Source organism: Pinus tabuliformis, chromosome 3_2 (genome assembly GCF_031772625.1).
Source record: "Pinus tabuliformis cultivar Carrire ecotype Pingquan chromosome 3_2, CPIR1, whole genome shotgun sequence".
NCBI lineage: Eukaryota > Viridiplantae > Streptophyta > Pinopsida > Pinales > Pinaceae > Pinus > Pinus tabuliformis.
Window position 1 is genome coordinate 658,135,486 of NC_142302.1, and position 22,584 is coordinate 658,158,069.

The following is a 22,584-nucleotide window of genomic DNA, read 5'->3' on the forward strand; positions in this document are numbered from 1 at the left end:
CCTCACCACACACATTGGATTGGTGCCAAGAATCTGTTGAGATATCTTTGTGGCACGATCACTCATGGGTTGAGATACACTGCCAGAGATGTGAGACTACTTGGATATATCGATGCTGATTGGGCAGGCAGTGTGGTGGATCGAAAGAGCACTTCCGGGTGCTGTATCTCTTTGGTTGGTTGCGAAAGCTCTTCAGTGAGCTGTTTGGATTTACATTGGATACCACCGTGATCCTATGTGACAACCAGAGCGGATTCGTTTTTCAGAGAATCCCGTATTTCATGATCGCTCCAAGCATATAGATATCAGGTACCACTATATTCGAGATATGGTGCAGCGGGGAGCATTAAGGCTCCAACATATCGGTACAGATGAACAAGTCGCCGACATTTTGACAAAGCCCCTGGGAAAGGTCAAATTCTTGACTTTTCGAGAACGACTTGGTGTTGTTCAGAGACCCTCTTATGAGGGTTGAGTATGATGTATTGAGCTCTGGGAGCTCCATGGGGGCGCGGGTTACTTTTTGGAGCAACATGCGACCACAGGTCGACTCACCATCCCCTGGTGGTGCACTATGTATGGGGTGAAAGGTTCAACCTTCCCTTGTGACACCCTGTGGCGACTGTGGAACAAGATGATTAGTTCTCCTGTGGGCCAGGATGATTAGTTCTCCGTGGCGTCTATTGGACAGGATGCTTCGTTCTCTTGTGGATAGGATGATTAGTTCTCATGTTGAGGCATCCTACCCATGTAGTCTGGGACTCATGGGAAGTGCCTCTCATCTGATCAATGAGCAGGGAAATGGGGTTAGGGACCATAGTAGTACTATCGATGGACGCATCGTTGTATCTACCGTACTCCCTATGTTAGGATGACCTCCATTGATCTGGGATCAGTGAGAGTGGTATGCCACACTCTGAGATTGACTTCGGGTTAGTGGAGGATGGTATGATACATCCTCGATCATTTCTTCTTCTTCATAGTTCGAGCAGAGCAGTGAAGAGAGAGTAGGGCTAAGCTGTGCAGGGCAGTGCATTTGATGGTTGGGATAGTAGTGACGGTCAGACGGATTGCAGATGGAGTTCTCCCTAGTTGAGAGGGAGTGTTAAAATTGGCAACTAGGGCCAAAATCCATGTGGGTCACCTTATTTATGGCTGCTGATATTTTTCCTAGATTCCTCTCGTCGAGAGGTGTAGGATTGATCTAAAGATCATCCGATTCCAACGAGTATTTATGGAGATATGAATTTATTTCTAATTACTTGACAAATTGTCAAGGTCGGCCAACAGCTAAGTGTGTGGCACACATGCCCAGCGTTTCATATAAATAGAAGAGAGGTTGAGTCATTTGCAACTCATCTCATCACTCATCTTCTCTCTCTCCTACGCATTAGATGAGCCTCTCTCTCTCACACGTGTGGCTGAAGAAGGAAGACGCAAATTTCTGGTTAGGGCAGCGTTGACTTGGGTTGACCTAGCTGCAGGTGGGCAGATTGGATAGCGTTGACTAGTGTGGAGGCTTTCTTGACTGCGGATTGGGTTGGGCAGCCTCTCCTAGGCTAGCCGTAGTTCTGTTCAGCAACTTTGACCAGGTTTGACCACCGCTTTGATCAACGTTGACTGTCAAGGAGCTGCTACAGGTTTGACTAGATTTTGACCAAGTGTTGACTGCTGTTTGACTGAGATTTGTGGACTGTTTTGGGCTACTGAAGACAACTGTTGAAGGAGTGTCTGTCTGAGGATAGAGGAGAAGAGATTAGGGTCACCCTCCTCAAATCGAAATGTGGTCCTGGGAGGGCTACGGGGAAGAGTAGGAGATGGATTCCGGAGGTCAAACTGCAGAGAGAGTGAGAGAAGTGCATGATCTGCGAGAGGGATGGGGGGTGATCGAGAAATTTTTGATGTAAGGGAGGAGATATGGGTTTGCAATAGTGTAGGTTACCACACTTGTCCCGCCTCCAAATGGTCTGCAGGTAAAGAAGTGCGAGGATGGGAAACATGGTAGGCCATTCAGAATTACCAACTCATGAAATTCTCCCAACTGTAGCAGATATCTCCCATAGGTTGTGGTGGGTCCCAAGTGATCCTCGAAGGTCCGGTGCATGCCAATCATGGTTGGGTCAATCACCGAGTGCAAAATATATCCTCTGTCCGGTCGTGCATAGGGATCTAGAGGTCTTTGGTTCGAGCATTGAAGTCCCCCGTGAGAATGACGTCCCCTACTACCAAAACCTGGTGATGTTAGAGTACAGGTCTGTAAAAGGGTCTTCGTCTGAGCTATTGTGAATAGCGTAGGAATACGAGATAGGTGGGAAGTAACAGACTGTGACATAAATGTCTCTCGGAGGTGATGTTCTGGCTCTGATCTGAATCCACATGAATCTGGCATACTCATCGGTCGCGACTACTGATACTTTGCTTCTGAGGCTATCACGGACGAGGCAAGCAACACCCCTTGATCCCCTGACACCTCCTGAACTCCGTGTCTCTTGTCTGCAAATTGTGGTCCACTAGTATCCTGTAATGTCGGGGAGAGGTCGGACTGGGCTCGCGTGAGTCTCGGTAACCAAGAGGATGTCTGCTGAGCTAAGGGCTTCATAAAGTAGGCCTGGTGAAGACCAGAAGGAGCCATTGCCATTCCAACAGTGAACCAAGAGATCTGTGCCCCGCCTCCTCTCCGCTCGGGCCCGTCATTTGGAGTTACCTGAACGGGATGCCCATCCTGGGGGGAAGGTGTCCCGAATAACTGCCTGAAGGTTTCTAATCACTTCCCATTTCCCTGCTTGTCTTGCTGCTGCAACTTGTTCCCTGGCTTGTTTCAGTTCAGCTACTTGAGCTCTTGTGAGGTCTTCATCCAAAAACACTTTATTCGGAAGAGAGAATAGCTTTCGCTTGGCTTGGATTACTCGAAGTCTATCCGAGGAGTCACGGAATTTGAGGAAGAGGGTAGAGTCCTGCCCTATCCAGGCTTTGTCCAAGGTTATGTCTGGTATGTCAAGAGTGTCGCATAGAAACCTATTGTTCCCCAGTTCCATTGGGTTCACTGGGGGGGAGGTGTAGGGAGTCCTCTTACCTTAAGATTTAATTCTCTTGCTCGTCAGGTTCTTTCCTCCACGAGCTTTGCCTGCACTACTTCCTCCACTACTATGAGCAGAGGAGCCTTGTTCTTTCCTTTGACCACCTGTGCCCATGTGCTGATATGCAACTCCGTGTCCTGTTTAAAGGACATTTGTTGGGACCTGATTTCCTCCTGTTCGCTTTTAAGATCTCTGATCTCCGCCTATAAAATCTCGTCGGAATTTTGCCCTGCACTTTGTTCTCGATATTCCTGCAGTGTTTTTCTGATAGATGCGTTGTCTTCCTCTACCGATAGAACTCTGTTTGACAAAGTGCCGATGTCGGCTCGCAGACCGCGATTTTCCGCCTCTAGGTGTTCCATTTTCCTCAAAATTTGTTTATTTTGGGATGTCCAGAAAGAAAAATCTGTTTCTAATGCAATATCGGTGGGACTGTATACATTCTCATCTTTATTGTGGCACTGCTGTAAGTACTTTAGCGGACCTCTGTTGTTGAAATCTTTGGATAGTGGCGTTTTGGCTTCCCCGGGGTCCTTGTTGTGTTGCTGCTCTGTCATGGTGGCCGAAGAGAAAGTTTGTGGTAATTCTTGAACTGTTTGCACCCAACGATGGCACCCCGCTGCACCCAGTACAGGTTGGAACCACAGAATGGGGGATCCGAATTGGATTCACCAAAAATCGCCAAAATTGTGGACGGGACTGCGGATGGGGCTGTGGACGAGACTACGGACGGGCTGCGGGCTACAGACGGGCTGTGGGATGGGGTTGTGGACGGGACTACGGACGAGCTGCGGTTGCCTTGGAACGCTGACGTAGAGGCAGCGAGGACTGACGTAGAGACAATAGAGACAACGCGGAGCCTTGGAACGCTGACGTAGAGGCAGCTAGGACTGACGCAGAGGCTAAGGAGGCCAGCGCAGAGGATGCAGAGGGCCAAGAGGTTGATGCAGAGGGCTAAGAGACTGATGTAGAGGCAGCAGAGGCTGACGCAGGTAACGCAGAGGGTTGCAGAGTTGACGCTGGGTTGAAGAGGCAGCGTTGAGGAATTTTCGTGGGGCAGATTGAGAGCTGGTTAGTTGATGCAGAGCTGTAGAGGGTGACGCAGTCTCTGGAGGGTGACGCAGTTCCCAAGGGTAGCTTGGAGCAACTTTCGCTATCTAGCTAAGGGAACAGTCGAAGTCACTGTGAGGCTATTCATTCGGTTGTTGATTAGGCGGAATATCTGTCTCCGAAGAAAGGTACTTTTGCCAAGGAAAATGTCTGAAGGGTGAGCCATTTCTGGCACCCTAGTTATATTCAGAAAACTGCATTATAATAAAACCCTCATATCTGTTGCACCTGTTTTCTTGCATTGGGTTTTTCCGGGGACGATTGTCCAAAAATAACAGTGTCTCTTGTGTTGTCTCAGTTTATTTCAGTTGCTGATCTGTATATGTGTGAAGGCTGCAGTTGTGTTTATTTCGGTATTTATATTAATAAATAACATGTTAATGGAAAGAACAAGTAGGAGATAATAAACTAGATAATGCAGTAGGGATTTTTGATGTGTTAGACTTAGAAATTTCCACATGAAACTAGTTACATTTTTCAACAAGAGCAACGTGAGGGACTCTTCTTGAGGGAGGAACGTGAGGGACTCTTCTTGGATTATTCACCCCCCTGCTTCAGACAACGACAAAGCAAGCCGTGAGGAACATTCCACTATTCCACAAGTTTATCGACAACAGGCACAAGGTTGTCGGTTGGTCACCCTGCTTTGTACAACGATTGTGGGACTCGACACCCAGCAAGCGATAAAGCAACAATCAACAGTGGGCATAAGGTTGTCGAGTGGGCACCCTGCTTCAGACAATGATTGTGGGACTTGATACCCAACAAGCGACAAAGCAACAACCGCGCAGAAAGGAACATGACTCGGAGCTGTTACAGGTAAAATTAAAAAATCACACCTGTTATTAATTCTTAACACTAAAACTGCCATTTGGTAATGTTACCAACTGTTAGAAAAGTTATAACAACAGATTTGGATAACTGTAAGCAGATTGCACACTGGTTTATTAGTTTTCATTAAATTAGGCTAATGACCCAATTTCAGCCACAAGGAAAAGGCTTGACCAACAATGTCACCAAATGATGAAGTGACCTTAATCACGTAGAAGAGATAGTGTGATCGATTTCATTACAAAAAATAGATACTCATTAACTAAAGCCCAGGTTTAGTTAGAACCTGGACTATTAACAACAAATATTTAAGTATGTATGTTAGCTGGCATAACTTCTTGACAAATCAAGCTGACCAAGGAGAATTGGACACTTGGTCAAACACTTTCAATGCTAACAACCTTTTATATTTCTCACTTAGATCAACACATTTCTTATATGTTTTTGCTCAAAAGAAAGATTCTTTGAAGCCCGTGTTTTAACTTTAAGATTGTGTGTTTAGGTACTTGTGCATTGTTAATCACCTAAAAAATTATTACTGAAATTTTATTGTATTTTAATTTTTAATTGTGTATTGATAATGTATTATAATTAGAATTTTATATGCAGTAACCTATAGACCATTATCACTATGAAACCATCACATTAGAGTAAAGGAGAAATCATCAAAACTAGACCCAAAATCTCCTCTATGGCAGTATGTGGAGATTATTGGAAAAAATCTCAGAGGTGGTTCATATAAATGGAAGTGTATTGAATGCCAAGAAATTAAAAATGGTTCATATACTAGAGTGAAGGCCCATCTGATTGGTCAAACTAACACAGGGGTGCAAATGGAAAACCTGACTAAGGTTTGACTCCTGAAAGAATGAAATTCTATGCATCTTTGCAAGACACTGCTAATAGGAAGCTTGCTAAGGGAAGAAACCCTGTGCAAAGTTCTACAACTAGGCCTCCATTGCCATCTAGGCTTGCTGCCACAACTAATAAAAGGCCCACTCTAGGCCCTCTTGAAGCAACATTCAATAATCAAGGTAGAGACATAGCCGATGAACATGTAGCTCGTTTCATCTATGCAAATGGGCTAGCATTCAATTTGGTGAGTTCCCCTTATTGGCAACAAATGATTAAGGCAGTTAATGAAGCGCCAAAAGGGTACAAAAGCCCAGGGGATATGAAAAGGTCTGCACTACTTTGTTGGCATCAGAGAGACAATCCATGGATAGACAACTACATACAATCCAGGATACATGGGCAGAAACAGGGGTGTCCATCATTTTTGATGGATGGAGAGACCAAAGAAGCCACCCATTAATGAATGTTGTTGCAATATGCCTCCAAGGGGCAATGTTTTTGAAGGCTGTTGATTGAAGTGGAATACAGAAAGATGCATCTTCCATATCCACATTTCTTATTGATGAAATAGAAAGTGTGGGGCCACATAATGTTGTCCAAGTCATTACGGACAACGCATAGGTTTGTAAAGCTGCAGGTTTGATTGTGGAGGGTCGATATGATCACATATTTTGGACTCCATGTGCAGTACATTGATTGAACCTTATGCTTGCCAAGATTGGTGAGATTGAATGGATTAATGAAATATATGTAGCAGCAAAAGAAATGCAAATGTTCATAACCAATCATTCAATGTCCCAAGCCATATATCGAGGTTTTGCAAAGTTGGAGCTACTGAAAGTACGATTTTTTTAATCAATATTATTTGTTTTGGAACTTCTTAATTTTAATTAAAAATTTATATATGATTTCTCATTTGAGATTTGACTATTTGAAACTTGTAGGTTGTTGAAACCCGTTTTTCCTCCCACATTCTTGTCATAAAGATGCTTGTGGAGGTGAGACAAGCATTACAAGCAATGGTCATTGATCCTGTTTGGGAATCATGGAGGACTTCCACTTCTGATAGAGGGCAAAAAATCAAGTCCATTATTCTTGATGATGCATGGTAGGACAAGGTTCAATACTTTCTGCGGTTTATTGAATCAATCTTGACCTTGATCATGACATTTGACACAGATACACCGTGCTCGAGGGAAGTTTATGAAAACATTGATAGTATGCTAGAGAGGATAAGGGAAATTATCAAGGCAAGTTAAAATGACCCTTTTGAAACATTTTATTCTGAAGTGAAGGACAATTACAGAAAGGTGGAACAAAATGACCACAACATTACACCTTTTGGCCTATGCATCAGACCCCAAATATTATCATTCCAAAATTTTGTCTTTACTTGGTAGAACAACGCCAAACAAGGATTTTGAAGTGGTACAAGGATACAAGACAACTTTGAGGAAACTTTATAGAGATGTGGGAGCTGCAATGGAAGTACGTCAAGAATTTGGAGGATTTGTACAATCTACTGGTACCTTTTAAGATCCAGTAGCTATGGATGATTGAGGGCATCTTGATCCTATTAATTGGTGGGGCTTCCATGGTGGGGATAACATTCATCTCTCGACTCTAGCCACTAGGATGTTATCATAGGTTATTAGTTCCTCATCTGCTTGAGAGGAATTGGAGTACATATGGCTTCAGATCCATTCAACGAAGCAAAGCAGGCTGGGAGCGACAGAGGCTGAGGATCTTGTGTATGTTCATTCCAACCTCCGTCTTCTATCACATGTTGAACCAAAGTATAAAAAAGGTCCGAATAGGATGTGGGATGTGGAGCCTGAGATCTTTGACTTGAACTTGACATTGAATGCCACGACTCACCTCAACGTACTTGAGGACATTGTTCCACCACCAGTCCAACCTACTGATGCAACGTCCTACATTCCAAGACCTCCATCATCTATTCATGATGTAGAGTTGCAATATTCAGAAGAGAATGTAGATCCATTTGAGGATATGTAGTTTAACCTACTGTACATTATGATATTAGTAGAGTGATCATGGATGAGATGCTCATTTTTGTACTTACTACTATCATTTATGATATTATCGTTTTTGTATGAGGGAGGATGCATCATTTTAGTGTTTCAGTCTTCATATTTATAATATATCTAATGGTTTCAGTTCTAAATGTTGTGATTTATAAATGAAATTGATTTTTGAACTCTAAAAGTGTTTTTTAAAATCCAAAAAATATTATTATATTGTTTGTACTTGACGTATTCTTGCCGTATTCGAATCTTGGATTTTAAAAAAACTAGCGAATCCATATCCATATCCGAATCCTAGTAACTTAGCTTGATTTCCTTGATGTTATTCGCATGTTTGGCCCATATGTATCCTTCAATTGAGTGATCTTCAAACTCCCTGTTCTTGTCACCTTAGCTCTGATTCCATGTTGAGAAAACAAGGGAAACTAGATTAGGGTGATTTCTCTTATCTTTGATAACTGCTCGTGATGTTCTTTTACTTTTCTTTCTTATTAACTTATTTTTTTACTTATTATTATGTTGTTCTTATCATCAAACAACTATCAAAACATGAAGATCAATAGTACACAAGGACACAAGATGTAGGCTGCTAGCCAGGGCCAAAACCTCTCCTAGAGAGGAAAACCCACAAGAAATTTTTCTCTTCTTATAGAATCTTCAAATGACGAATTCCAAGACCCAAGACAAAGTCCCCTCCAAGACCAAGTCAACCTTCTCCTTTATGAACCTTCTCTTTCACAAAGTCAACCCAAGTCAAATAACTTCAAACTTCAGATTTCAGCCTCTACTTCAAAATTTCGGTTATTGCTTCAGCTCTGCGATTTTCGGCGTCTACTGCAAAAACCCTAATACGCACGTGTGAGTGATTTTAAGACAAAATTATGTCCTTTTGGTCCCTCACTTGGACTATTCCTTTCTCCTTAGTAATTCGGCTTGCAAGTTGGATCTTCTTGACACCAAACTTTGTCTCTTGATGGCTGCAATTTGTGACCTAATTCCTTCGCACGTGTGGGAGAAAAATCAATCCTCAAAACTTCGATTTCTCTTCCGTTTTGTTCTCCCTTTCTTTCGTGGCTATTAGTCTTCTTTTTTCCTTGAGATCGAACTTGGCTTAGATGTCTTCTTCAAATGAGGTCGAGTTCCATCTTATATATGCGCTTCTTTTTGTAAGGCTCGAATAGCCCTAATGAGGCCGACTTATCATATGTAGGAACTTGTTTTCTTGTAGGCCAACTTGGTCTTGGAGAGAGACTTTTGAGTCTTGACTCTTTGACTTACAATAAATTCTTCTTACATGACACAAAATGCCCAATAGGGACTTTTACATATGACAATGACTTTTTGACTTCTTTGACTTTAAGACAAAGCCCTAGAAGCACACAATGGGTGCTTGACCTAAAAACAATTTGACCTAGAACATGAAACCCATGCCATGAGAATAAAAATAATAATTTTCTTTTCTCTTTTACATCAAATACATAAAATCAAGATTACATAAGACATTATGAAGACCAGACCTAGTTACACATTTCAACAGATTGGTGGGCATGTTTCATTGTTTCATCCACCCCATTCCAAAGCCTAGACTTAACAGAAAGATGTCAAACAAAAAATAGGCATCACCCTCGATTGTAATCAAGTAGACATACGTTGAATGTTCTAATATAGTAAGCTTTATCTTTTATAAAATTAAAGCCTAATTATTTTGTTTCTTATCTTGCTTCTATCTATTTTCACCCATATTATGGATGTTTTTATAATGGTTCTCACTTATTTCTTTCCCAAGGAAAGCCTCATGGGGTCCCCCCCCCCAAAATATCCAGATGGTGGGCAGGTCAATTGCTAGCGACATTAGTAGTTAGTAACCTTGAGTGACTTGATTGAATTTGAACTTGTGACGTATGGCCTCCCTGTAAGTGATATGCCTTGGGAAGATGATTCAATTGATCAAGCTGATTCTTCGGGATTTATAACCTATTTTCATTGATCTTAAATATCTCTTTGGGTAGTTTTAATTTAAAAAGATACAAACTCACTATTTGAGAGTGAGCTCTAATTAGGTAAGGTCTTGAGAGGTCTTACCTGAGCAAGATGTACATAGGTCCACTTATGAGTTTCAAGAGAAACAAGTTAATTAAAAGGCATTGCATTTGATTGTCACATTAAAAGATGCTCTAGAAGACCAAAGCATTGTAGGTAGCACGATCTTGAAGACCAAAGCATTGAATTTCCATCATCTTGGGTCTAGGATAGCATCTTAAAATCGCTGACACTACCAAACCAAGAATCTCAACCAAAATCACACATGCACAAAATATAGACAACTTTTTTCAACTTTCAACCCAACTTTGTTATATTAAACATATAATACAACAGTCGAGGGCTCCCATACTAGGGATAATGGCCCTCATACATCCACTGATACAAGATACAAAACTTTGGCTTGGTGTCGGTCCATCGACAACCAATTTGCCCTCAACAAGATACTTTGACCGTCTAGCTGATGTAGCGCTGCTCACAGCTGACTTGGTCGTACCCTGTACTTGCCTGATACTTCGACTCCCATTTTGTAACTCCTGCCTCTATCAATGCATCAAGTCCATCTGGCCACTGAACCTCAGCGGTTAGTCTGCTCACTTGTTGTGCCTTAGTCCATCAAGGGCGCAACACATCGAGACGCCTGTCGAGTTGTTCACAACTCCACTTGTGAACAACTCTCGATCTACCCACTGCTGCTCCTCAGCTACTCAGGGACTTCAACCCACTATGGTCTTCCTGCGGTGCTCCGATGAAGACCAACATAGGAAACAGAGGGTTGCCACCTATCATTGCAAGATGTCCTTCTCCCACAATGAACACGGCCTGGGAAGATTGGCCATCATCTACTGTAGAAGTCCTCCACACACAAGTCTCTGGCTCTACAAACTGCTCCTGGTTGATCAGACCCTTGAGCTCAACAATTGCCACTCTAGCAACTACCTTTGTCCATCAAGGTGTTTCACATCGGGCTCCAACTTGGACACTATCACACAGTACACTGTACTCCAACAGACCATAAGTGCCCAATCCACGTTCATACTTGGTCCACTCTCACGCTGCCTTCCAATAGTCCACGAGTGACCAAATCCAGGCTGTAGCATCTGCACCTAGTTAGGGCATCCCCACACCTAGGAGACCCTTCTATTGGTTGCCAACAGACTTCTCCACATCTGACCTTTGTTCTGCAATAGAGGAGCTATTGCACAAATCTAGGCTCCAATGTACTGCTTCAACATTTGCCCACTGATTAGGGCATCTGACAGTCCATGTCAGCCCTATCTCTTGGCTGCTACAGTCCTCCAAATCTAGTCCTCTCCTAGGACACTCATCCACTTAGCATCCAACCATCAATCCAGAAGAAATCTGCAAATACTGTTGCTGCCTCCTTGCCTTCGGATCTGTGCATTCATAGGACTGGTTAGGGCACACAACAATAGCCCCAAACCACTGCCCAAACATTGTGTAGTCCTCTTCCAAAGACCTGCTTCCTTGTCTACCCTAGGCTTATTGTGCACTATTTTGGACCTTGTATGAAACACACAAGACACCCTACAGGTGACTGTCCACTACATCAATACAAACTGCCCACAAACAAAGGAATTCTCCATTGTTTTATTGCACTGTTCCTAGGAGTATTTGCGGCTAGGGTAGAGAGCCTTTTCTAGGCCTCTCGACCGTCCAAAATGTGCCTTTAATCTGTTGCTGTAGCAACACTTTCCTGCGGCCCAAACAGTGACAAACTACACCACAAATATGCTCAAAAATTGCTCTTAACTCAGCTCAAAAATGTGACCCATGATCTCGTAAAGAAATCCCACCTTAAATCTGGCCAAGACACGTCCCTTAAGCTCCTGGTGGCTGCCTCAGACCTGCGGCCTTCTTTCACAGAGAATCCGCACCTCAAAACAGAGGTAGCCTACCACCAAACTCATGCTCTAGTTGCCTGTGTCCTTGCCTCAGATCCGCACTCTTATTTTAGAGTTCTTCTTTGATGTGAATACACCTTAGGATGATTGAAATCAATGTCTCACACCTTATATTTATACCAAAAATAAGGGCTCCACGAATTTGTTGAAGGGACATGTCTCTTGGACCAAGCCTACATGACTTGACTGTCCATAACTAATTGTCAACGTCAAAAATTGATATCTCAAGTTCTAGAGCTCCGATTTTGGTGATTTTCGAAGCGTTGGAATTGACACGCTAAGCTCTATCACCTCAAATTTTCTCATGCTCAAATTCTTCATGGTTTTGTCCCAAATCCCGATGCGTGCAAAACCCCACCCTTGGGTTCTAAGTCCACAAGCCTAATTGTGGCGCTTTGCCCTCCAAACCCCGAACACTACGGCTTGGAGTACCTTCCAAGCTACACAAAAATCAATGCTCCCTCTTAGCGAGGGAGGTACTTCCAAGACTAGGAAGTAACCATCATCATCCGACGACACTAGCCCATTTGGCGTCCATCACTGCAGCAAACCCTGTAGAATGAACCCGACAATCTCGGTAGTGCGTCTGCCTCATCATATCCGAACCTAAAGATCCTGAACCTCCATAGGGCTACTCCCTCTGAGCCTACATGATCTCCACTAGCTCAGTGCTGCAAGCACTCATCCTCCTGGATCAAATATAACTCGTGCAAATCCCACCAATCTCGGATATGCAACATCACGATTCGATGAAGACTCTAGTCTGCCAACCTGTAGTCCATCACATGAAGCCATCTCGATCAACTTGATCTCGTCCATGCCAAAGCAATCCTCGAGCTGTCCCAACCATCCATGACAAATCAACAGAAGTCCATGATCAACAATCTACCCTACAATGAACTATTATTCACTAGGCTCACCACCAATCCACTAGAACTCCTAGCAAATCTCGCTGCCAAGCCAGTCAAGACCACATCTCCATGTCTTCAGTTGAACCCTCTTCTCCATCATCTAGGTACCCACAACTCCCTCTGAGTTGCTTCGTTATGCACACTCTAATTCACTGTCCCTCAAAGTAGCTCAGATACCCTTTGACACCATGTTGAATTTCCACGATCTTGGGTCTAGGATAGAATCTTAAAATATCTGACGCCACCAAACCAAGAATCTCAAAGATCCTACTTTGCACAATGAAATATAAACAACAGTGAATCACATGTACAAAATATAGACAACTTCTTTCAATTTTCAATCCAACTTCGTCATATTAAACAACATATAGTACAACAGTCAAGGGTTCCCGTACCAGGGATAATGGCCCTCATACATCCACTTATACAAGATATAAAATTGGGGCTTGGTGTCGGTCCATTGACAACAAATCTACCCTCAACAAGATACTCTGACCATCTAGCTGATATAGAGCTCGTATAACTGATGTAGAACTCCTCACAGCTGCCTTGTTCGTACCCTACACCTGCTCGGTCCTTCGGCCCTCGATCCGCAACTCCCTGCCTCTATCAATGCTCCAAGTCCATCTGGCCACAAACCTCAGCTGTCAATCTGCTCTCTAGTTGTGCGTAGCCCGTCAAGGGCACAACACATTGATACTCCTGTCGAGTTGTTCACAACTCCACTTGTGAACAACTCTCAATCTGCCCACTACTTCTCCTCAGCTACTCAGGGACTTCAGCCCACTATGGTCTTCCTGTGCTGCTTCGATGAGGACCAACATAGGGCATGGAGGGTTGCCACCTATCACTGCAAGATGTCCATCTCCCACAATGAACACGTGTTGGGAGGACTACCCATCATCTATTGTAGAAGTCCTTCTTCACACACAAGTCTCTGGCTCCACAAAGTGCTCCTAGTTGATTAGACCCTTGAGCTCAACAACTGCCACTTTAGCAACTACATTTGTCCATCAAGGTGTTGCACACTGGGCTCCAACTTGGACACTATTGCACTGTCATCTAGCAGACCATAAGTGCCCAATCCACGTTCATACTTGGTCCACTCTCACGCTGCCCTCCAACAGTCCATGAGTGATCAAGTCCGCACTGTAGCATCTGCACCTAGTTAGGGCATCCCCACACGTAGGAGACCCTTCTATCGCTGCCCTCCAACAGTCCACGAGTGACCAAGTCTGCGCTGTAGCATCTGCACCTACTTAGGGCATCCCCACACCTAGGAGACCCTTCTATCGCTGCCAATAGACTTCTCCACATTTGCCCTTTGTTCTGCAATAGAGGAGCTATTGCACAAATCTAGGCTCCAATGTACTGCTGCAACATTTGTCAACTGATTAGGGTATCTGACAGTCCATGTCAGCCTTATCTCTTGGCTGCTACAGTCCTACAAATCTAGTCCTCTCTTAGGACACTCATCAAGTTAGCATCCAACCATCAATCAAGAAGACATCTAAAAATACTGTTGCCGTCTCCTTGTCTTCGGAGCTGTGTATTCATAGGTATTGGTTAGGGCACACAACAACAACCTCAAACCACTGCCCAAACACAGTGTAGTCTTCTCCCAAAGACCTACTTCCTTGTCCACTCTATGCTTCTTGTGCATTGTTTTGGACATTGTATGAAACACACAAGACACCCTATAGGTGACTGTCCACTACATCAATACAAACTGCCCACAATCAAAGGAAGACTCCATTGTTTGATTGCGCTGTTCCTAGGAGCATTTGCGGCTAGGGCAGAGAGCCTTTTCTAGGCCTCTCGGCCCTCCAAAATGTGCCTCCAATCTGCTGTTGTAGTAGCACTTTCCTGCGGCCCAAACAGTGACAAAATACACCACAAATATGCACAGAAAATGCTGTTAACTCACCTTAGAAATGCAGCCTGATCTCTTAAGGAAATCCCCCCTTAAATGTGGCCAAGACACGTCTCTTAAGCTCCTGGTGGCTGCTTCAGACCTCTGGCCTTCTTTCACAGAGAATCCACACCTCAAAACATAAGTAACCTACCACCAAAATCATGCTCCAGCTGCCTGTGTCCTTGCCTCAGATCCGTACTCTTATTTTAGAGCTCTTATTTGATGTGAATGTCGATTTGGGGTAACATCAAATGTGGTCTAGCCATGAAAATTGGTGGAGAGGCTAAAGCACATGAGGTCTCCAAGACCCATAAATGGTTTGGACAAATTCTAATCGGTTTGGAAGATATTAAAATAATTAATATTTTTAATGGAGTTCTTAAGTCTAAACTTAGGAAAAATAGAATATTAATGGGTATTAATATAAAACTGGGTTAGAAGGTTCCAATAGTCATGGATTAAGCAAAATCTAATCTTAGCCATTGATTAGAGATGTAATCTCGACCGTTGAAGGACCAACAGGACAAGTATAAGAGGAGGCTTGAGGGTCAATTGGAAGATACACCAGAGTGACCAGTCATTCGGTTTACTAGCGCGGGGATTGCTAAGTAAAGTCGAATCAGTGATCAGTAGCGAGGGGCAGTGAGTACTGGACAGAGAGGCAGAGATAGTGCCGAGAGACTAGCGCAGAGGCAGAGAGGCAGACGCAGAAGCCAGAGAAGGCCATGCAGAGCCCAGCAGAGACAGTGCAGAGGCCAGAGGGCCTGCATCATCCACGTAGAAGGTAGCAGGAGTGACGCAGAGGGTCCCAGAGGCTGTCGAGTGCCTTAGAGGGTTCTGAGGTTGACGTAGAGGCCAGGAGGGCTAATGCAGTGCTTCAGTGTTGCTGGAGAGGGTTTCGTGGGGCAGGTTTTTTGAATACCTGCTTCTGAATAGAGAGGTATTACTGCCGATTATTTTTCTTTGTCGGGTGAGCCAGTTTGGCACCCAAGTGTACTTTAGGATAGACTGTATAATAAATAAACCCTTAGAATTGCTGCACCGGTTTTCCCGCATTGGGTTTTTCCAGGGAGTTGTCCAAAAATAACGGTGTCACTTGTGTGTTTGCTATTTCTTTCAGCTATTGATCTGTAGATGGTTGAGACTGTATTGTGTTTACTTCAATGTTTATATGTTTAAATAACTTGTTCGTATTTAACAAGTAGGAGAAATAAACCAGAAGAATACAGATAAAATTTCTAACGAATAGACTTAGAAATTTCAATAGTGAATGCACATTAAGATGATTGAAATGAATGTCTCGCACCTTATATTTATACCAAAAATAAGGGCTCCACGAATTTGTTGAAGGGACATATCTCTTGGACCAAGCCTACATGACTTCACTGTCCATAATTAATTGTGAACTTCAAAAATTCATATCTGAAGTTGTAGAGCTCCGATTTGGGTGACTTGCGAAGCGTTGGAATTGGCACACCAAGTTCTATCAACTCAAATTTTTTCATGCTCAAATTCTTCATGGTTTTGTCCCAAATCTTGATGGGTGCAAAACCCCATGCTTGGGTTCTAAGCCCACAAGCCTACTTGTGGTGCTTTTCCCTCCAAACCCTGAACACTAGGGCTTGGAGTACCTCCCAAGCTACACAAAAATCAACGCCCCCTCTCAGCGACGGAGGTACTTCCAAGGCTAGGAGGTAACCATCATTAATGAGCGACACTAGCCCATCTGGCGTCCATCACTGCAGCAAACCTTGTAGAATGAAACCGACAATCTCGGTAGTGCCTCTGCCTCACCATATCCGAACCTGAAGATCCCGAACCTCCATAAGGCTGCTCCCTCTGAGCCTTCACGATCTCCACTAACTCAGTCCTGCAAGCACTCATCCTCTTGGATCAAATACAACTCGTGCAAATCCCACCAATCTCGAATATGCAACATCATGATCCGATGAAGACTCTAGTCTGCCAACCTGTAGTCCGTCACATGAAGCCATCTCGATCAACTTGATCTTGTCCACGCCAAAGCAATCCTCGAGTTGTCCCAACCATCGATGACAAATCAATGGAAGTCCATGATCAACAATCTACCCTACAACAAACTGTTGTTCACTAGGCTAACCACTAATCCACTAGAACTTTCGGCTAATCTCATTGCCAAGCCAATCAAGACCAAATCTGCATGTCTTCAGTTGAACCCTTTGCTCCATCATCTAGATACCCACAACTCCCTCTGAGTTGCTTCGCTGTGCACACTCTGATTCACTGTCCCTCAAAGTAGCTCAGATACCCTCTGATACCATGTTGAATTTCCACGATCTTGGGTCTAGGATAGAATCTTAAAATCTTTGACGCTACCAAACCAAGAATCTCAAAGATACTACTTTGCACAACAGAATATAAACAACAGTAAATCACACATGCACAAAATATAGAAAACTTTTTTCAATTTTCAACCCAACTTTGTTATATTAAACAACATATAATACAATAGTCTAGGGCTCCCGTACCAGGGATAATGGCTCTCATACATCCACTGATAGAAGATACAAAACTGGGGCTTGGTGTCCGTCCATCGACAACTAATCTGCCCTCAACAAGATACTCTGACCGTCTAGCTGATGTAGAGCTCGTCTAGCAGATGTAGAACTCCTCACAACTGCCTTGGTCATACCTTGTACCTGCCCGGTCCTTCGGCCCCCGATGTGAAACTCCTGCCTCTATCAATGCTCCAAGTCCATCTGGTCACGGAACCTCAACTATCAATCTGCTCTCTAGTTGTGCCTTAGTCCATCAAGGGCACAACACATCGAGACTCCTGTCAAGTTGTTCACAACTCCACTTGTGAACAACTCTCGATTTGCCCACTGCTGTTGCTCAGCTACTCAGAGACGTCAGCCCACTATGGTCTTCTTGCGCTGCGTTGATGAAGACCAACATAGGGCACGGAGGGTTGCCATCTATCATTGCAAGTTGTCCATCTCCCACATTGAACACGTGCTAGGAGGACTGCTCATCATCTGCTATAGAAGTCCATCTTCACACACAAGTCTCGGGCCCCACAAACTGCTCCTGGTTGATTAGACCCTTAAGCTCAACAACTGCCACTCTAGCAACTACCTTTGTCCGTCAAGGTGTTGCACACTGGGCTCCAAATTGGACACTATCACACTGTCCTTCTGCAGACCATAAGTGCTCAATCCACGTTCATACATGGTTCACTCTCACGTTGCCCTCCAACAGTCCATGAGTAACCAAATCCACACTGTAGCATCTGCACCTAGTTAGGGCATCCCCACACCTAGGAGACCCTTCTATTGGCTGCCAATAGACTTCCCCACATCTGCCCTTTGTTCTGCAATAGAGAAGCTATTGCCCAATTCTAGGCTCCAATGTACTGCTGCAACATCTGCCCACTGATTAGGGCATCTGACAGTCCATGTCAGCCCCATCTCTTGGCTGCTACAGTCCTCCAAATCTAGTCCTCTCCTAGGATACTCATCCACTTGGTATCCAACCATCAATCAAGAAGACATCTGCAAATACTGTTGCTGCCTCCTTGCCTTCAGATCTGTGCATTCATAGGACTGGTTAGGGCACACAACAACAGCCCCAACCACTGCTCAAACACGGTGTAGTCCTCTCCCAAAGACCTGCTTCCTTGTCCACTCTAGGCTTCTTGTGCACTGTTTTGGACCTTGTATGAAACACACAAGACACCCTACAGGTGACTGTCCACCACATCAGTACAAACTGCCCACAAACAAAGGAAGACTCCACCGTTTGACTGTCTCTTCCTAGGAGTATTTGCGGCTAGGGTAGAGAGCCTTTTCTAGGCCCCTCGGCCCTCCAAAACGTGCCTCCAATCTGCTGCTGCAGCAGCACTTTCTTGCGGCCCAAACAGTGACAAACTACACCACAAATATGCACAGAAAGTGCTCTTAACTCACCTCAGAAATGCGGCCTGATCTGGTAAGGAAATCACCCCTTAAATCTGGCCAAGACAAGTCCCTTAAGCTCCTGGTGGCTGCCTCAGATCTGTGGCCTTCTTTCACAGAGAATCCGCAGCTCAAAACAGAAGTAACCTACTACCAACTCATGCTCCAGCTGCCTGCGTCCTTGCCTCAGATCCACACTCTTATTTCAGAGCTCTTCTTTGATGTGAATGCACCTTAGGATGATTGAAATGAATGTCTCACACCTTATATTTATGCCAAAAATAAGGGCTCCACTAATTTGTTGAAGGGGCATGTTTCTTGGACCAAGCCTACATGACTTGACTGTCCATAATTAATTGTCAACTTCAGCAATTCATATCTCAAGTTCTAGAGCTCCGATTGGGTGATTTTCGAAGCTTTGGAATTGGCATGCCAAGCTCTATCACCTGAAATTTTGTCATGCTGAAATTCTTCATGGTTTTGGCCCAAATCGCAATGGGTGCAAAACCCCATGCTTGGGTTTCAAGCCCACAAGCCTACTTGTGGCACTTTGCCCTCCAAACCCCGAACACTAGGGCTTGGAGTAACTCCCAAGCTACACAAAAATCAACATTTATAACATATTTTCATTGATCTTAAATATCTCTTTGGGTAGTTTTAATTTTTAAAAATACAAACTCACTATTTGAGAGTGAGCTCTAATTAGGTAAGGTCTTGAGAGGTCTTACCTGAAGAAGCTGTACTTAGGTCCACTTATGAGTTTCAAGAGAAACATGTTAATTTTTATTTAAAGGCATTAAATATGACTGTCACATTAAAAGATGCTCTAGAAGACCAAAGCATTGTAGGTAGTCATTCTGCTTGATATTATGATCGGAAGTTAATATCCATTATTTGTCTGCATATTTTTGTATCAGTTCTGAGAACATCTGTATGATTCTGACTCATCAATATTTTACAGGTACTTATTTGCAGGCTGATTGACAGGCCTTTGCGGCCAACTATCTTGAAAGGCTTCTATCATGAAACTCAAATACTTTCTTGGGTACACTTCCTATTCATTCTTTATTTTGGTCTTAATTATGGATGGCACTTCTAAGAATTGAGAAACTAACTTAAAGAGCATAACATCACTATGTAAAATTTTATTATCCAATGCTTTTGGGGGTTTAATTATGTATAATACATAGTATTTTTATTTTCATGCACTGGGTCTTTTATAAATTATTTCCTATGTATTCCGATATCTTCGATTTTTGCTGTGTTTTGTTATTAGAAGATGCTAATTTCAGTGAAATACACCAGAAAGGATTGCTTGTAGCTTTTGCTAGGTTTTGTTATTAGAGGACGCTAACTGCAGAATTAATTCTAAATCACCACTGAAAATTCTGAAACATGAAATTGTTTCATGTTTTCCCCGGATCCCGCTCTGGTTGTCACACAGAATCACGGTGGTATCCAATGTAAATCCAAACAGCTCACTGAAGAGCTTTCACAACCAGACTGCCTCACAGGAGGCCATGCTAGCAACAATGTACTCTGCCTCGGCAGTGCTCAAAGCCACTGATTTCTACTTCCTGCTCATCCAGGATATCGAGGCAGATCCCAAAGAGAAACAACACCCGGAAGTGCTCTTTCGGTCCACCACACTGCCTGCCCAATTAGCATCAATATACCCAAGTAGTCTCACATCTCCGACAGTGTATCTCAACCCATGAGTAATTGTGCCATGAAGATATCTCAACAGATTCTTGGCACCAATCCAATGTGAGTGGTGAGGCTCAACCATATGTTGACTCAATGTGTTGACTGCAAAGCATATATCCGGACGGAGTTCACCAAGAACATTAATGCTCCAACGAGTTGACGATACTCGGTAGCATTTTGTAAAACAGGTCCGGTAGCACTACTGTTTAACTTCTTGAGGTCAAGCTCCATCGGGGTAGTTATGGGCTTGTAGTCCACCATGCCAAATCTCTCCAATATATTCACCACATATTTTCCTTGAGATAGGAAAATCTCTCCTGGTTTCTGCCAGACTTCCAGTCTTAGGAAATAGTGCATAAGTCCTAGGTCTTTCATCTCGAACTCTGACAACTCCCTCTTACATTCGTGAATGAGAGGGTCTGCACCTGTTAGAAAGAGGCCATCAACATATAGCACCAATATGAGAGGCTTGTCATCTATAACCTTAAAGTAAAGGTTAGGGTCGGCTTCACTCCTAGTGAATCCCAACTTCATCAAGTAGCTATCGATCCTCTCATACTATGCTCGGGGTGCTTGCTTTAGCCCATAGAGGGCCTTCTTCAACCTGCACACATGAGATTCTTGATCACAAATCTCAAATCCTTCGGGTAGGTCCACATAGACCTCCTCTTTGATCGAACCATGTAAGAACGCAGTCTTGACATCCATCTAATGTAGGTTCCATCCTTGCGAAGCAGCAAGGGCTATGATCGAGCGAATGGTGGTATATCGGGCAATAGATGCAAATATCTCGTCATAGTCTATACCTTCCTTCTGGGAGAAGCCACGAGCGACAAAACGAGCCTTATACTTTTCCGCACTTCCATCAACTGCATGCTTTATCTTGTAAAGCCATTTTGAAGTGACAACTGCTTTATCCTGGGATTTGGGGACCACATCCCAAACATCGTTTTTGATAATGGACTCATATACCTCGGTCATAGCATCCTTCCATACTTGATGCTTGACGACATCTATGAATGATGAAGGCTCATTTTTGATGATCGTGCTCATGATGGTCAGGTATCCTTGATACCTGTTCGGCTTCTTACTTTCACGGAAGGTTCCTCGGGGTGCAATGTGCCCTTCAGCATCATCAAGTGTCCCCGTAAGCCATGAAGGCCTCTTCCTAGAAGAGGAAGGCTCTTGCGGAGGAGGATCAATAGGATCCATAGGTTCTTCCACATCGGGCATCGTCTCATCTTCTTTTTCCTTCGGTTCGCCGGTGTCAGCTTTTTTAGATCCCCTTAGTAGGAAGATTGTCTATCTTGCTAAGAGCCATATCTTCGTCAAAGGTGACATCATGACTAATCTCGACTTCCCTTTGACCAACTACATAGATTCTATAGTCCTCAGTGTTTTCGCTATAGCCCACGAAGAGTCCTTTCTTTCCACTTGCACCCAATTTATTCCTTTTTTCTTTAGGCACATGAAAATATACAGGGCTTCCAAAAATTCTATAATGAGATATGTCAGGGCTCTTACCAGTGAACATTTCTTCGGGAGTTTTGGAACCCAATGCTTGATGAGTGCATCAGTTTTGTACATATACGGGGGTATTTGCTGCTTCTGCCCATAGAAACTTCGGAAGTCTTTGATCATGGAGCATAGCACAAACAACGTCCACAATTGTACGATTCTTCCTTTCCGCCACACCATTCTGTTCAGGAGTATATGGTGTAGTAGTCTCCCTCTTAATGCCAGCCTCTTTGCATCCCGGTCACCATTTTTCTTACATCGGGTAGAGCTTTATAATGAAGGTGAGCAAACCTCCGATGCCATAGTTCGCACTGAAGAGATGTGTCACAAGACATGACACCCAGCAGACTTCCACCGACCTAATATAATGAATCAACTCGAAACCCAAGAGTAAAAGCATCTTTAAAGTTCTTTTTCCATACACGTACCTTGCCATCATTGAAGGCCACCTTGTAGCCTTTCTCTTCCATGGACACCAGGTTTTTTTTGAGATCAGGTACATATAATACATCTTGTAAGTGGATGGTATTACCCTAATTCAATTGAAGAGTGACATTTCCTACGCCTTTCATCGGATATTTTGAATTATCTCCAAGAACAATTTACAGGTTGGTTTCCTTCTCTATTAGATTATAGAGAGCTTTTTTGTAACCAGTGAAGTGCCTTGAGGCAGCATTATCAATAAGTCAATTTCCCAGCGAGTTCGGGGGAG

At 43.6% G+C, this 22,584-nt stretch overlaps 1 protein-coding gene across 2 annotated transcripts in view; it reads left to right on the forward strand.

Annotated features, from left to right (window-relative positions):
* The window catches only part of LOC149182384 (putative polyribonucleotide nucleotidyltransferase 1, chloroplastic), a 411,698-nt gene that overhangs the window by 98,605 nt on the left and 290,509 nt on the right, over window positions 1–22,584 (forward strand). For both annotated transcript variants that reach the window (XM_089416829.1, XM_089416828.1), the window contains exon 5: window positions 19,609–19,692. In XM_089416829.1, coding sequence (XP_089272955.1) covers window positions 19,609–19,692 — 84 coding nt within the window. The remainder of the gene's footprint in view (window positions 1–19,608; window positions 19,693–22,584) is intronic.